The 14,635-nt window shown below is 42.6% G+C and overlaps 1 protein-coding gene and 1 long non-coding RNA gene across 2 annotated transcripts in view; one reads left to right on the top strand and one right to left on the bottom strand.

The window, feature by feature from the left end:
* Positions 1-14,635, bottom strand: part of Nek9 (NIMA related kinase 9) — a 40,049-nt gene that overhangs the window by 17,244 nt on the left and 8,170 nt on the right. The window contains exons 6-13 of the mRNA XM_036205828.1: positions 12,166-12,297; positions 10,201-10,311; positions 7,856-7,920; positions 5,614-5,664; positions 4,391-4,583; positions 1,724-1,868; positions 537-737; positions 310-356 (exon numbers count right to left, since the gene is read on the bottom strand). Coding sequence (XP_036061721.1) covers positions 310-356; positions 537-737; positions 1,724-1,868; positions 4,391-4,583; positions 5,614-5,664; positions 7,856-7,920; positions 10,201-10,311; positions 12,166-12,297 — 945 coding nt within the window. The remainder of the gene's footprint in view (positions 1-309; positions 357-536; positions 738-1,723; positions 1,869-4,390; positions 4,584-5,613; positions 5,665-7,855; positions 7,921-10,200; positions 10,312-12,165; positions 12,298-14,635) is intronic.
* The window catches only part of LOC118595379, a 29,414-nt gene that overhangs the window by 5,509 nt on the left and 9,270 nt on the right, over positions 1-14,635 (top strand). The window lies entirely within an intron of this gene.

The raw sequence follows: 14,635 nt of genomic DNA on the forward strand, positions 1-14,635 counted from the left end.
ACTTCCCACCATCTTCTTAAGGAGATTTAGCTGTCTGTGACACTGTCTGTTTTATGTGCTGATTTTAATTTCACCTCTGAGTAGATGTGACTCCAGTGTCCCTAATAGCTGTATAAACTTTCTCAGTTTTCTGTGATTTAGTCAGATGACAAGACCACACAATGCTAAATCTGGAACCCTAGACTGTCAGTCTCCTAGACAGGAAAGCCTTCAGAAATAAACACTCTGATAGGAGGAGTCAGGAGGGAGGATGTCCTTTTGGAGTCTGTGTTTTAGACAGGCTGTGGGAAAAGCCGTTTCTCAGTTTACCCTCTGGGGTGTATAGTAATCCTCTTCTGAATCCAAACCCAGCCGTCCTGAAACACATACAAGAATGACAGTCATTATACCAAGGGCATTCCTACCCAGGAAGATGTTCTGTAACTCTTTCAGAATTACCATGCCTTGAACAAAGGCTATTTGATGTGTTTAGGTACTCAAAGACTGAAATCCTGGTGAGCACCTGGAAGCAGTGAAGGGAAACAGGCTTCACCTACCATATTCCCCACAGCCCCAAGAATAGACTTCCTTGTTTCGAGTCAGAACCAGCACATGGTTATCCCCACAGGAGACCTGCTCCACTGGATTGCTGAGGAAGAAGTTCAGCTGCATGGGCTCCAGCACTTCAGGGCCAGAGACCTTGTCAACCCCCATGCAGCCATAATAATCTGACCCAAAGGCATAGAGCTGACCCTCATCTGCAAAAGGAGAGAAAAGGCATCACAGAAAGGAATTATTGTATCCAATCAGAAAGCTGGGCAGAGCTAGAATGAGGACTACCTTAGCCAATGGTCTCACATGAGATATGATGGCTTCAGAAGTCAGAAAGGTAGACCATACAAACAAGCAGAGCTGTCTGTAGTTAGGGAAGCACGTATTATTATTATTGTAATGGAGAGTCCAGAGTTACCATACTAACTGTTTTGTAGACAGTAAGAAATACCAGGGATGGGACTGGAGAGATAGCTCAGCAGTTAAGAATATGTACGGCTCTTCCAAAGGGCCCAAATTGAATATCTAGTAACCACGCCAGTTTCAAGGGAATCTGAGGCCCTTTTCTGACCTCCACAGTAAGTATCACAGTCATGTGCATAAACCCACACTCAGATACACACATAGACATAAAATGAAAAAAATAATACCAAGGACTTATTAAGTAATGAAACTCAAAACTAAATGTAACTTTAGATCCTGACTGAGTGTCATGCAGAGCCTAAAGTAGGACACACAGCAGAACTCTCCTTTCTCGCAGTCTCCATTATCTGCCTTCTGCTCCTTGCTCACCACTCTTTCCACTTCCGAGCAAACTGGGAAGTGTCTTTTCTTTGTCTTTGTGTGTGTGTGTGTGTGTATGTGTGTGTGTGTGTGTGTGTGTGTGTGTAGCTGAGGATTGAACCCAGGGCCTTGCACTTCCTAGGCAAGCACTCTACCACTGAGCTAAATCCCCAACCCCTTCTTTGTCTTAGTGTTGGGAACTGAACTTATGGCCTTGTCTATGTTATACGAGCGCTGTACCATTGAGCTATTCTCTCCAAGCTTGGGAATGTTGTTATTAATGAATATACTTGCCTAATGCTTTTTTGTTTTTTGGTAGTCTTTTGCCATAAAGTTTCAACTAACACTGCACAGCATTAGCACAATGTCCCATGTTAAATGGACTCACGGTGGTTTGTCAGTGGCTTACCTGTCACACAAACAGTGAAATCGTCACCACATGACACTTGGTGGATTGCTTTGCCTTGCAGCTTTTCCACATGCTTTGGCTGTCGGTAGGAAGCTTTGTCTCCGTGTCCTAGCTGACCGTGGAGTTTAGTGCCCCCTTGCATGTTCTGTTAAAAAAGAGGTCTTGTGAAGTATTAACTTTAACAATAAAAGCTAGTCTTTAATATCACTTCTGAAGAAAAATAGTAAGAAAAAAAAGCTGAAAATTTAAAGACAAAAGTGGGGAAGGGGATTTTTTTTGAGACAGAGTCTCACTATATAGCAATGGCTATCCTCAAACTAACTCTGTGTAGACCAGGCTGGACAATATGCCTACCTCTGCCTCGAGTGCTGGGATTAAACGTGTTCACTGCTATGCCTTGCTAGGATAAAACATTTTAATTGTTAATATAAAACCTTACATACAGGTAAAGAAGATTCTTAAAACACATCTAGTTAGCAAGAAGCCTGAGCCATAGGCCATACAGTTTGTAATTAATGTAAGCCTCTGTGGAATTATTTTGTAAGCAGCTGCAGGACCTTGGGTGGGAGAGATTTGTTCGGACAATGGGGTCAGATGGGACCAGGAAACTTCCGGCTACATATATCCATCAGGCATCAGGAACATATTCCAAATTCTGTCTTTATTTTAGTGTAAGGTGAACTACATGTTTAACTATGGGTGATGATGAAGAGTTCATTATAGAGTATAATTTGATTGCTTTCTCCTCTAATTTGATTTCTGCTGCTGTGATAAATACTGTGACTTAGCGTGACTTGGGGAGGAAAGGGCTTACAGTTTACAGTCTATCACCAAGGGGAGCCAGGGCAGGAGCTCAAGTCAGGAACTGAAGCAGAACACCACTATTTCCTGGCTCACTCCCCAAGGCTGGCTTAGTCTGCTTCTTTATAGCACCCAGGACACCTGCCCAGGAGTGGTACCACCCACAGTGAGCTGGGCCCTCCCCCATCAATCATCAATCAAGAAAATGCCCCACAACATGCCAGTCTGATGAAGGCAATTCCTCAACTGAGGTTCCCTTTTCCAGGTGACTAGTTTGTGTCAAGTTGACAAAAGCTAATCAGAACACTTTCTTTTTCTTTTCTTTTTTTTGAGCTGAGGATTGAACCTAGGGCCTTGTGCTTGCTAGGCAAGCGCTCTACCACTGAGCTAAATCCCCAACCCCCAGAGTACTCTAGTGAGTATAACCTCTTGAAAACTACCCAGACTACAAGTTTTATAAATTTTGATCATCTTCCTTAGAACAGAACAGTTAAAAAGAAAGCAAAAATAATAAAGAGAGAGATTTGGTTCCATGAAGGAAGGTGCCATACAGTAGTAAGAACGGTCCTCACAGCTTTGCAGCAGTTTCAGACAGCAGTTCTTTCCATGCACTGACTCAAATATAAACCCTTTACTACACAGTTGTAAGGCATTGCTTTCTTTCCACTGCAGGCAGCTACCTCAAGCTAATTCTTTAAGCGATAAGGCTTTGGGAAATAACAGCAGGTCATCCCTCTGTTACCGAGGCCAAAGTACTCATTCTTTTAACATTTCTCAATTACTCGCACACAATGGAGATAAAGCACCGCAGAAGACAAATACAGTCGGGCTGGAGAGATGGCTCAGAGGTTAAGAGCACTGACTGCTCTTCCAGAGGTCCTGAGTTCAATTCCCAGCAACCAGGTGGTGGCTCACAATCTTAATGAGATCTGGTGCCCTCTTCTGGCCTGCAGGCATACATGCAGGCAGGACACTGTATACATAATAAATAGACAAATACAGTCCATGCACCTCTGAAGAAAGCTGAGGCCACTGAAAAACAGAAATGATGTAGCATGTAGCCTGAAATGCACCTACAGAAGGCAGAGCAATGAAACAGAAAGCCAAGTACCAACAGAACCTCAGGGAGGAAGCAGTCAAGTGTGCGAGGTGTCACTAAGAGGTCACCCCAGGTCAGGACCAAAGGGGTTTGTTTTAGCAGTTCATGATTGTTTGGTCAAGACTCATGTCAACTGAGCGGCAAGGATGAAAGCCACACTGTAGGTGAGGAGAGTGGGAGATCTGGGAAGGCAGAAAACACATGGGCGGTGCACACCTCTAACCCCAGCACTTGGGAGGCTGCAAACTGCAGACCAGCCCTGACTACAGAGTTAAGACAGAAGATGACACAAATGCAGCAGTATTCAGCAACAGCTGCAGGTGAGTGACACGGCTGAGCTCACAGAACAACAAAGGGGACTCTTGGCTCCTTCTCTTCACAGACGGGGCTGGGAGGGCTCCTGACATGCATGTGTTCCGTTCATTTATAAAGCTATTTCACAGGCACTAGCTGCTCTAACCTCGGGCTAACAGAAGACAAGTCCCTGAAATACCTGAAATCATCTAGTTGTCCATGACAGACAGCCCAGTCTGCTGAACCCAAACCCAAGGCTCTCTCAACTGCCTTTTCCCTCTCACACATTCACCCAGAAACCATGCACAGGTGACCACTAGGCCCCAGGAAGGGAGCTACATGAGTGACTACAGAGCCCACAGCTGCTCTCACAGGAGCTCCTGGTCCACCACCGACCTCATTCCTCAGCACAAAGACAGCTAACAGAATGCCTACACAAGTGGGCCCACAAGCAATGGGGCCCACTCACTTACCACCCACGTGTACAGTTCCTTCTCCACCGTGACCACAGCAAAGTGGGTATTCCCTGCGCACACCTGTCGGGCGCTACAACCACTCTTGATGACGTCCAGCTTCTGGGGTGTAGATTTTCCGCCACCCCAAACATAGACTTCACTGGTTCGTGATGTTACCACAGCAATGGGTGCTTCAGTCACAGTGCTTGACCTGCCAGCAATCCCCAAACAAAGGCATATTTAACATAAAAATGGTTTCAAAGAAGACTGGGGATATAGCTCAGTGCTTGCCTAGTGAGCATGAAGCCTTGGGTTTGATCCCTAGAGCCACATAATAAAAGCAGTGTGGGTTGCATGCTTCTTTAAGAAAAAAAAGGGGGGGGGGCTTGGAGAGATGGCTCAGTGGTTAAGAGCACTGACTGCTCTTCCAGAGGACCCAGGTTCAATTCCCAGTACCCACATGGCAGCTCACATGTCTGTAACTCCAGGGTCCAATACCCTCACACAGACACACATGCTGGCAAAATACCAATGCACATAAAAATAGAAATAAGTAATAATAATAATAATAAAAGAAGTCTATTCCCTCAAAAAAGCTGCCAATTTGGGCATGAGAAAGTATGTTCTTTCAACCTTTTCCATAATGGGTTTCATCACAGCTTAGCCAGACCAGATTCCAGCCAGTCCCTAACAGCTCCACTTCTTAACATTCATCATGGTAACAGCACCCACTTTATTGTGAGGGGAAATTATGGCTTTCCTTTTCTCTTCAGAAAAGAATACCTGGGAGCTGGAGAGATGGCTTAGTGACTAAGAGAACTGGTTGCTCTTCCAGAGGACCAGGGTTTGATTCCCAGGGATCTGATACCTTGTGACCTGGCATGCATGTCCACAGACATACATGCAGGTAAAACGGCCATACACATTGAAAAACAAAACAACAAAAACACTCAGTAGGGGCTGGAGAGATGGCTTAGCAGTTCAGACTATGCTCTTTCTAGCTCCAGAGGATCCAATGCCCTGCTCTGGACTTTGAAGGCACCTGCAGACAGACAGACAGACAGACAGACAGACAGACAGACACACACACACACACACACACACACACACACACACACACACAAATCTTAAAAATAAGAAACAAAGAAAAGAAACAACTATCTGACACTTAGGCTCAAGCAAGCCTCCCGTATCAGGAACTGAGGATACATACTATTCCCACAGAGCCTCTGGAGCATTACCTTGGCCTCTTTGTAGGTGCATTAAGCAGAGTGACTTTTTCTTCCATCTCTCTACCAAAAGCAAAATAAGGTTATGTGAGTGAAAAACCAGGTACATTGCAATCATGTCTACATTTTATACATTTAATACATTCCATGGACTAAATCTATAAGCATATGCATGCATCCTTCAACTGAGTTACACAGGCCTGACATTGTACGACTTGTTAAATACAAGGGGCAGCATTTGAGGCCTTTGCTTTGTATGTGTGAGAAATGGTCCAGACTGGAATAGGGAGCTCTGAGAGCCTCTCCCTCTGGTCTGCCCACGGACTCACAAACACAACATCTCCAGTCCCGGGCTTGTTACCTTTCTGCCAAGCCAGCTTTTCTTTCTGAGTTCCCTATTTTTGTAACTGACAATCCTCCTTCCTTCTCTCCTAGTCAACTCTAGTCAACTCTGACTCTTCTCTCCCTACTTTACCACTTCTACAGTCGACTAACACAGCACCTTTTAAGCCACCCCCCTCCCCAGTCCCCCACTCTATCTCTGAGATGGGTCTTCCTATATAGTTTAGACTGGCCTTGAACTTGTGATCTCCTGCCTTGGCCTTCCATGTTATACACAATTATACTCAACTACTGTCCCCTTTCTGCTACTCTCCCTGCCCAATCTCACTGCCTTGGTTCTAGGCAGCTTCGCTTCCCATCTGACTCGCAAACACAGTAGTGCCTCCCGCCAGCCTTGCTTGGGAGAATCCCAATCAGTCTTTATGTCCTAAACTAACCTAACAACAGATACAAGTTCTACTGGATATAACTTCTTGGGGCACCCTTCTCATCGTATAAACTGTCTTCTAATTCAAACACCTAGTTCTTGTGTACTCTCTTTTTAAGATTTTATTTTTATGTGTGTGTGTGTGGGGGGTGCAGGTGCTAGAGAAGGCCAGAAGAGTCAGATTACTTGGAGGTGGAGTTACAAGTGGCTGTAAGCTGCAAGTGAGTGCCGGAAGTAAGCTCAGATCTGTTGCAAAAGCAGCAAGTGCTTAATCCATCCGCCATCTCTCCAGCCTGTGCACTTTCTTGTAAACTAACCTTGACCTTCCAGAGTCCCAGTCCTTCTTCCCTTTACTCATAACCTATATTCTAGCCAGGCTCACCATTCTGCACACATTTATCAATTACTACAGTATCTCTCAGGCATGAATAACTTTTTAAAGCTCTTCAGAGAACTTGGCTAGGTCTAGAACCATTAGTCTAGCCAAATAAAACTTGTTTTTCCAGAGTATTTTACACAATTTTCTGTATTTATGCTTTTCATTCTATTATTTTTCTCTGCCTAGAATGTGGCATCTTACATTTTACAAAGAACAAAGTGCAAAATAAAAAACTTAATTAAAAACTAGTTGAAAATTTTCAGTTAAGAAATTAAAGCCATGGTTTTGTTGTTGAGAAATAAGCTAGATAAAAATTTAAATATGCTTAATGAGTCCCAAATGATAATAGTGCTTGAATACGCACAGAACATAAATAGAAGCTCACAGGCTGTATCTGGGTATAACACACAATCTAGATATTGAAACATTGATTATAAAACAACAAGGCTCAGGCTACCCTGGAGAGGAGGTGTGGAGCTAGATGATAGGAAGAAAGCTATGAGATGCTGTCTTCTGGACAGGCATGGCTGTTGCACTCAGGACTGCACTGAAGTTATAGAAGAAATATTCACCATCACCATCACCATCACCAAGAGCAAATGAAAACCTGTGGAGATCTTGCCCCAATTAGAAGACTATCCTCAAAAAAGTTAAAAAGTAACAAATACTGGCAAGAATGTGGAGACAGGAACACTGTTGGTGGTAATACAAATTAGTATGCTATGGAAAATGATATGAAGGTTCTTCAAAAAAAACTAAAAAAAAAAAAAAAAAAAATAGGCTGATGGATGCCTATAATCTCAGTGCCTGGGACAGTGAGGCAGAAAGATGGCATGCTTGATGTCAGCCTGGGTTACAGAGCAAAGTCCTGTCTCCAAACAAACCCCCACCCCAAGCTCCTAAATGCAAATCTTAGGATACTAATGCCTCAACTGTAGAATAAAAAGATATGGAGAACAGAGAGCTCTTGGGGCCTATGAGGACAAGTTCAGAATAAAAGAGTTCAAGAAGTAAAAGCAAGGAGGTACCCTTAAGCAATGAGAGCAGGTGTTGGGGAAGGAAAGAGCACCCTTCCTTGTGGATGAAGTGATTTCTTTGTAGATTACCTCCTGCGTTTCCTGAGAAGGGGAAGGTCCAGAAGTTCATCTGCAGTGGGTCTCTGCTCAGGATCCTGAACAGAAAAAAAGGCTAGTTTTCTTTTAAAGTGAATGGACAATATGGGATCTAATGAAGAATTTTATTTTTGCTCAGAAGACCAATATGCATATAATTTTATTTTAAAAATTACAATTTCCAAGAATGAGAGGCCCAGAATTCCACATGGTCCCAGCCCTAGATCAAGAGCTACAGGTACTCATGGCTGCTGACCAAGGAAGAATCAGTCTCCACCACAAATGAGCTCCCACATAGATTGTCTAAACCTAAGTAGTCAGAGCTAGACATATGTACCTACAAGAAAAAAGTGCTGGATCCTCTGGAGTAGGAGTAACACGTAATTGTGAGCCACCATGTGGGTGCTGGGGATTGAACCTGGGTTCTTTGGAAGAGCACCCAGTGCTCGGAACTGCTGAACCATCCCTGAAGTCCCAATAATGCTATCTTTATATAACCAGGAACAATGCAGTCATCCACTTCTTCTTGAATCTGGACTTCATAGGTTATATACACGTGTACCTATATATGCATGCATATATTTACATGTAACAATAATAATTAAAGAAGAAACCAAGAATTTGGGAGGAGAGACATGAGGGGAGTTAGAGGGGGAGAGAGGGAGCAGGGGCAATGTAGCTAGCGCCCATGTATGAAGTTCTCAAAAAAAAAAGGGGGGGGGGGCTAGAGATGGCTCAGCAGTGAAGAGCACTTGACTGCTCTTCCAGAGGTCCTGAGTTCAATTCCCAGCAACTACAAAGTGGCTTACAACCATCTATAATGAGATCTGATTCCCTCTTCTGGTGTGCACAAGGACAAAGCACTCATATACATAAAATATATGAATAAATAAATCTTTAAAACAACAACAACAACAAAACTATAATAAAAATTATAATTTCTTGCCAGGTGTGGTGGAGTACACTTTTAATCCCAGCACTCAGGATGCAGAGGCAGGTAAATCTTTGTGATTCAAGGCCAGCCTAGTCTACATAGTAAGTTCCTGGCCAGCCAAGGCTACATAATCAGACTTTGTTTCACAAAAATGATTTTTTTCTTATGTCACATTCCCATGTTCAATGCTTATCGATTTCTAGCTATGACAAGCTCTGTACATGAGTGAGGATTTGTATAATGTGCCCTCCTCATCTGTTCTCCAAGCCTAACACATATGCACTGAGGCCCTTTGGGCCCTTGCAAAGAGATTTCTGGGCTTTATTAGAGGCTCTGCTGTCTGAGGAAAGGCCCAGCAATCTTCTTTACCCATATAAAACTCTCCAACTGGGGGATTCTGATGCTAGCAGCTTCCTGCCCACAGTCAGTAACACTAGAACTCAACACACAATAAAAGACTTTAATGTAACTATATATATTCTTTATGTTAACAATTTAAAATTATATCTGACTGCAGGGTTTTTGTTTGTTTGTTTTGTTTTTTCCCCTTAAACAGGGTTTCTCTCTGTGTAGCCCTGGCTGTCCTGGAATTTTCTCTGTAGCCCAGGCTGGCCTCAAACATAGAGAGATCCTCCTGCCTCTGCCTCCCGAGTGCTGGCATCAAAGGCATGTGTCACCACCACCCCCAGCATGACTGTAGTTTTATAAAAATCAAACTAATCTTCCTACGAGGTGTGATGGTGTATACTTACAGTGTCAGCACTCAGCAGGCTGAGACTGGAGGACCACAGCAAGTTCAAGGCCAGCTTGAACTATGCAATGACAGACTTTGTTTAAAAAAACAAAAAATAGGTTGGGGATTTAGCTCAGTGGTAGAGCGCTTGCCTAGCAAGTGCAAGGCCCTGGGTTCAATCCTCAGCTCAAAAAAACAAACAAACAAACAAAAAAACAAAAATAAAACTTGACCATAAAAAATGGAACACAATTTAGATGTTAAAATCATCTTACAATTATATATTTCCAAAATAGAGACAAGTAAGGGCTGGAGGACCGCTCATCCATTAAGAGCACTAGCTGTACTTCCAGGGGTCCTGGGTTCAATTCCCAGCACTCACATGGCAGCTCACAACTGTCTGTAACTTTAGATCCAGGGGATTTGACACCCTCACACCGACATACATGCAGGCAAAACACCAATGACATAAAATAAAAATAAATAATTTAAAAATGTTTACAAAAACAGAATAAAGCAAGGCTTTGTTTGCTAAAGCACACAGACAGCGTGAATTACCAATGCTTGCTTATCCTGAGACAAGTTTGAGGAGGGAGAGGGGGGTTTGTGTGCTTCATATCTTCATCATACCCCAAACATGGAGGCTACATGAAATAAATACATCAAGCCTACCTGGTCGAGGCATGCGTGGACCAACTGGATCAGTTCCAAAGAATACTGACTAGAGTCAACTTCCATGGCCCGGATTCCCTGCACAATCTTCACACACAGGTTGAGTGGGTTCTAGAAGAAATGGATGACTGCATTGTTCCTGGTTATATAAAGATAGCATTATTGGGGCTTCAGGGATGGTTCAGCAGTTCCAAGCACTGGGTGCTCTTCCAAAGAACCCAGGTTCAATCCCCAGCACCCACATGGTGGCTCACAACTATGTGTTACTCCTATTCCAGAGGATCCAATACACTCCTCTGACCTCTGCAGACATCAGGCACTCACGTGGTGCACAGTCATACATGCAGGCAAAATACCCATATGAATAAAATAATTAAAATAAAAAAGAAAACATAAAGATAGTAGTATCTCTATCAAACAGGTGCCAGAGGCATCTGACTCTACAGAGAGGTGGCAACAGTTCTGTATTAGCTGACTCCATCTTAGAACTATTATTATGCATCAAGAAGAAGGGGAGATGTGTTGCTGCTATCAGATGGAATGAAGCAAATTCTAGCACAGAGATCCAAACCAGGAATGTGTAGCTAACAGTATGTTCTTCTCACCCTTCAGCTGAATCTCAAGAAAAAGGGAAACATAACCAGGTGTAGGAGCATAGGGAGACAGGGACTTCCCTGGGTGGATAGTGAGTGAGGCCAGCATGCTCTACATGAGACCTTACCCCCTACACACATAAAAGAAGCATGATTAAGCATGCTTCTTGGTTTCCTGGAATTCCCTTGCTAACTAATTTGCCTCCAGGAAAACATTCACAAAGTATCTTAAGACGAGACAGTAGTTAACAGTGAGCAGTGTAACCTGACTGAGGAACCACTACATACAGGACAAGCATATTACATACATCTTTTTTGTCTTTATAAATACAATGTAAGGAAATTATTGGCATCATTAATTTGTACATGAGAAAAATGGAGCTCAGAAATATAAAATAACTTGCCCCAAATCAGACAGTACAAAGCGAGGCATCATACCATCCAAAGTCTATGTATTCCATAAGTTGTCTCTCTTCCTCTCTACTATTTGGGAGAATTAGAGGGTATACCAATTGTGGTAAGAAACAGGTCTCTTAATAACAGACCAGTGAGTCTGCATTACCTTACATTGCTTTTTTTCATATGCAGTATCAGAAAATCTCCAAGGGGACACACACTTCATGTCCATGTTAGAGTGATGAAACAGGACCACAGATAGGATTTGTCTACATTCTCACACTGGTTGTAGCAAAGTGGGTGGTTAGAATCCACTTCAGCTACTCCCAAGTGTGGTCCATGGAGTAGAGCCAACAGTGGCATCTGGGAACTTGTTAGAAACACAGAACTCTGCCCATCCCACCCCGACCTGGTCAAACAGTCTACATTGTAACAAGATGTCCAGGAGATTCCCAATGTGTATTAAAGTTTGAGAAACAGTTTTTTCTGTTTTGTTTGTTAGGCTTTAAAGATGAGAGAAGGAAAACAATTTAAAGAGATTTGCTGTCCACAGAAACAAAGGTGATCTTTACTTAGAGAATGTATGATACTTCAAAATATTACACATAGTATGTCTTGGCTTGAAAATAAAGCAAAACCGATGTAGCTAAAGTATAAGAAATGAAATAGTTTTTCCAAACTGTAGCATCACACAGGTGACTCTAAGAGACTGTTTTAAAATATAGTCAACAAATTCAAGTTCAGTGCCCCAACTGCTTGCTTAAGGTCGTTTCAATAGAGGAATTCAAGTTGAAGATAAGCCTGATCCATGGCATTTTAATAACATACTATAACCCAGACTCTAACTACATGTTTGTTTGTTTTACTCTAGGTGATTTTCAGTTCAGGAAATCAGAAATTCTGGGAAAAATGTAGTTGACTCACTTCAACATGTATTACATTGCAAAGACATTATGGGGGCCATATACCAACTTACTGTAGCATCAAATGTTCTCTTTAGAGTAAGTAGTTCAAAAATGACACAGCCAACTGCCCAGATATCAGACTTGAAATTGTACTTTACTCCTTGGCAAAGCTCTGGAGACATGTAATATGGAGTGCCCACGAGCTAAACAACAAAAACCACAGAATTAACTTCTCTTCTCAGGTTACTATATAAACATTTCAATAGCTAAATTAAGAGTTACAGGGATTAGTGATAACAATCACAAAGTGTCCATTAGCAGGCTGCAGAAAGGTTTTCATGAGATGATGCTAACTCAAATAGTAAGAAAGGTGGTGTTGGGGATTCAGCTCAGTAGGAAGACTGGCCCAGCATAGCAGGAGAAACAGTATTCAGAGCAAATCTCTTGAGCCACTTACCACAGGGCAATTTGTGGTAAAGCACTATGGCTAACTTGGAAGACTAAAGCTCAGTAGTTCATGCCTCACACAGGCTTTACACATTCAAGGTCCACTCCAAACTTCAAACAGGTAAGAGACTGATGGCTCAACTGAAGAATGGATTAAGAAAATGTGGTACATATACACAACGGAGTACTACTCAGCAGAGAAAAACAATGACAGCATAAAATTTACAAGCAAATGGATGGAACTAGAAAAAACCATCCTGAGTGAGGTAATCCAAACCCAGAAGGACAAACATGGTATGTACTCACTCATAAGTGGATTCTAGATGTAAAGCAAAGAACAATCAGACTGCAACCCACAGAACCATGGAGGCTATATATATAGCAGGGGGGACCCTAGGCTGACTGTGGCTTATAAGATTTGGTTTTACTCAATTACTGAGCAACCCTCAATGAAACATTTCACTATTAAGATAAGAATTTATACTGTATCAGGCTGATAAAAGAAAAATAAATTAATCTAAAAAACAAAACAAAACAAAATAAAACAAAAACAAAAACAAAAAGCAGTGGAGCACACCTGCAAGGGGTCAGTTGAGATCTGAAGAGCTACCTGAATCTGGCCACACCATCTGGTGGCATCCACATAGAGGGTTACAAAAGGAAGCTTTTGCCTTTTGCCTGTTTGCACTCCTCTTACGGGCAGGTCACCATCTACCTTACTGCTGAGGCATCCCTTCACTGGTGGAAGAACCCACCTCGTCTTGTGGACTGGATAACCACTTGATTCTCGGCCTTTCCTTCGGCAAGCCTTTAAGTCATTCTAACAAGTCTCTTTCTAATAGAAAACCATACTATCAGTTCTGTTCCTCTAGAGAACCCTGACTAATACAGAGGCACACTTAAAAGTTTATCGACTAGGGGGTAAGGAGAACTCAGTGCTTAAATTCTTTATCAGAGAGGACTGGAGTTTGGAACCCAGCACCCACTCCAGCAGCTCACAAATGCCTGTGCCTCCAGTTCCATGGGATCCAATGCCTCTTTCTGGCCTCCAGGGGTGTACACACACACACACACACACACACACACACACACACACACACACACACACCCCTGTGGAAAAGACTAAGTGAGAAAAGAGACAGCAACTGAATAAAGGAGTTAAAGGTTTGATCTGACATTTGTGAACCAGCATATTAAGAATGGGCCTGGAGAGATGGTTCAGTGGTTACATGCACTGACTGCTCTTCCAGGGGGCCTGGTTCAATTCCTAGCACTCACATGGCACAAATTACAATTGTTTGTAACTCCAGTCCTGGGGGATCTGACACCTTCTTCTGGCAAAACACCCAAACACATGAACAACATCTAAAACACCAAAAATAACGGGCTCAGAACTGGGCAGAGTGGTACATGTCTGTAGCCCAGAACTGGGGAGATAAAAGGAGAAGATAAGTAGGCGAGGGCCAGCCTTGGCTTTGTAGGGATCTGAGGCAAATGTAGGGTACATGAGACCCTGGTTTAAACAACAACGACAACAACAACAACAAAACTAAAAGATTGGTCTTGAAAGTTGGGCACAGTGGCATACACCTGTAATCCTAACACTGACACAAGAGGATCTCTAGATCAAGGTTTACCTGGGCTACACAGCAGTCACTACCTCAAAAAAGAACACAAAGTTCTGAAAATAAAAATATTATGTATGTTAACTACACCACTTCCAAGAACACAGGCATTTTTAATTAGCAAATCAAAAATTTCAAAAGGCTTACATGGCATTTATACATTTTTTTGTATCATTTCTTTATTGCATTTAACTAGCTAAAAGTAAGAGCTAAATCTTGGTTTTATCAGATTGAACTGGATGAGAAAAAATCCATAAAGAATAGCTTCTTCTTCTTTTTAATTATTTATTTATTATGTACACATCACGTATGACTGCAGACCAGAAGAGGACACCAGATCTCATTGCAGATGGTTGTGAGCCATCATGTGGTTGCTAGGAATCAAACTCAGGACCTCTGGAAGAACAGTCAGTGCTCTTAATCTCTGAGCCATCTCTCCAGCCCCAGAAAGAATAGCTTCTTTAGAAGT

Source organism: Onychomys torridus, chromosome 14 (assembly GCF_903995425.1).
Source record: "Onychomys torridus chromosome 14, mOncTor1.1, whole genome shotgun sequence".
In the NCBI taxonomy this organism is placed as follows: Eukaryota; Metazoa; Chordata; class Mammalia; order Rodentia; family Cricetidae; genus Onychomys; species Onychomys torridus.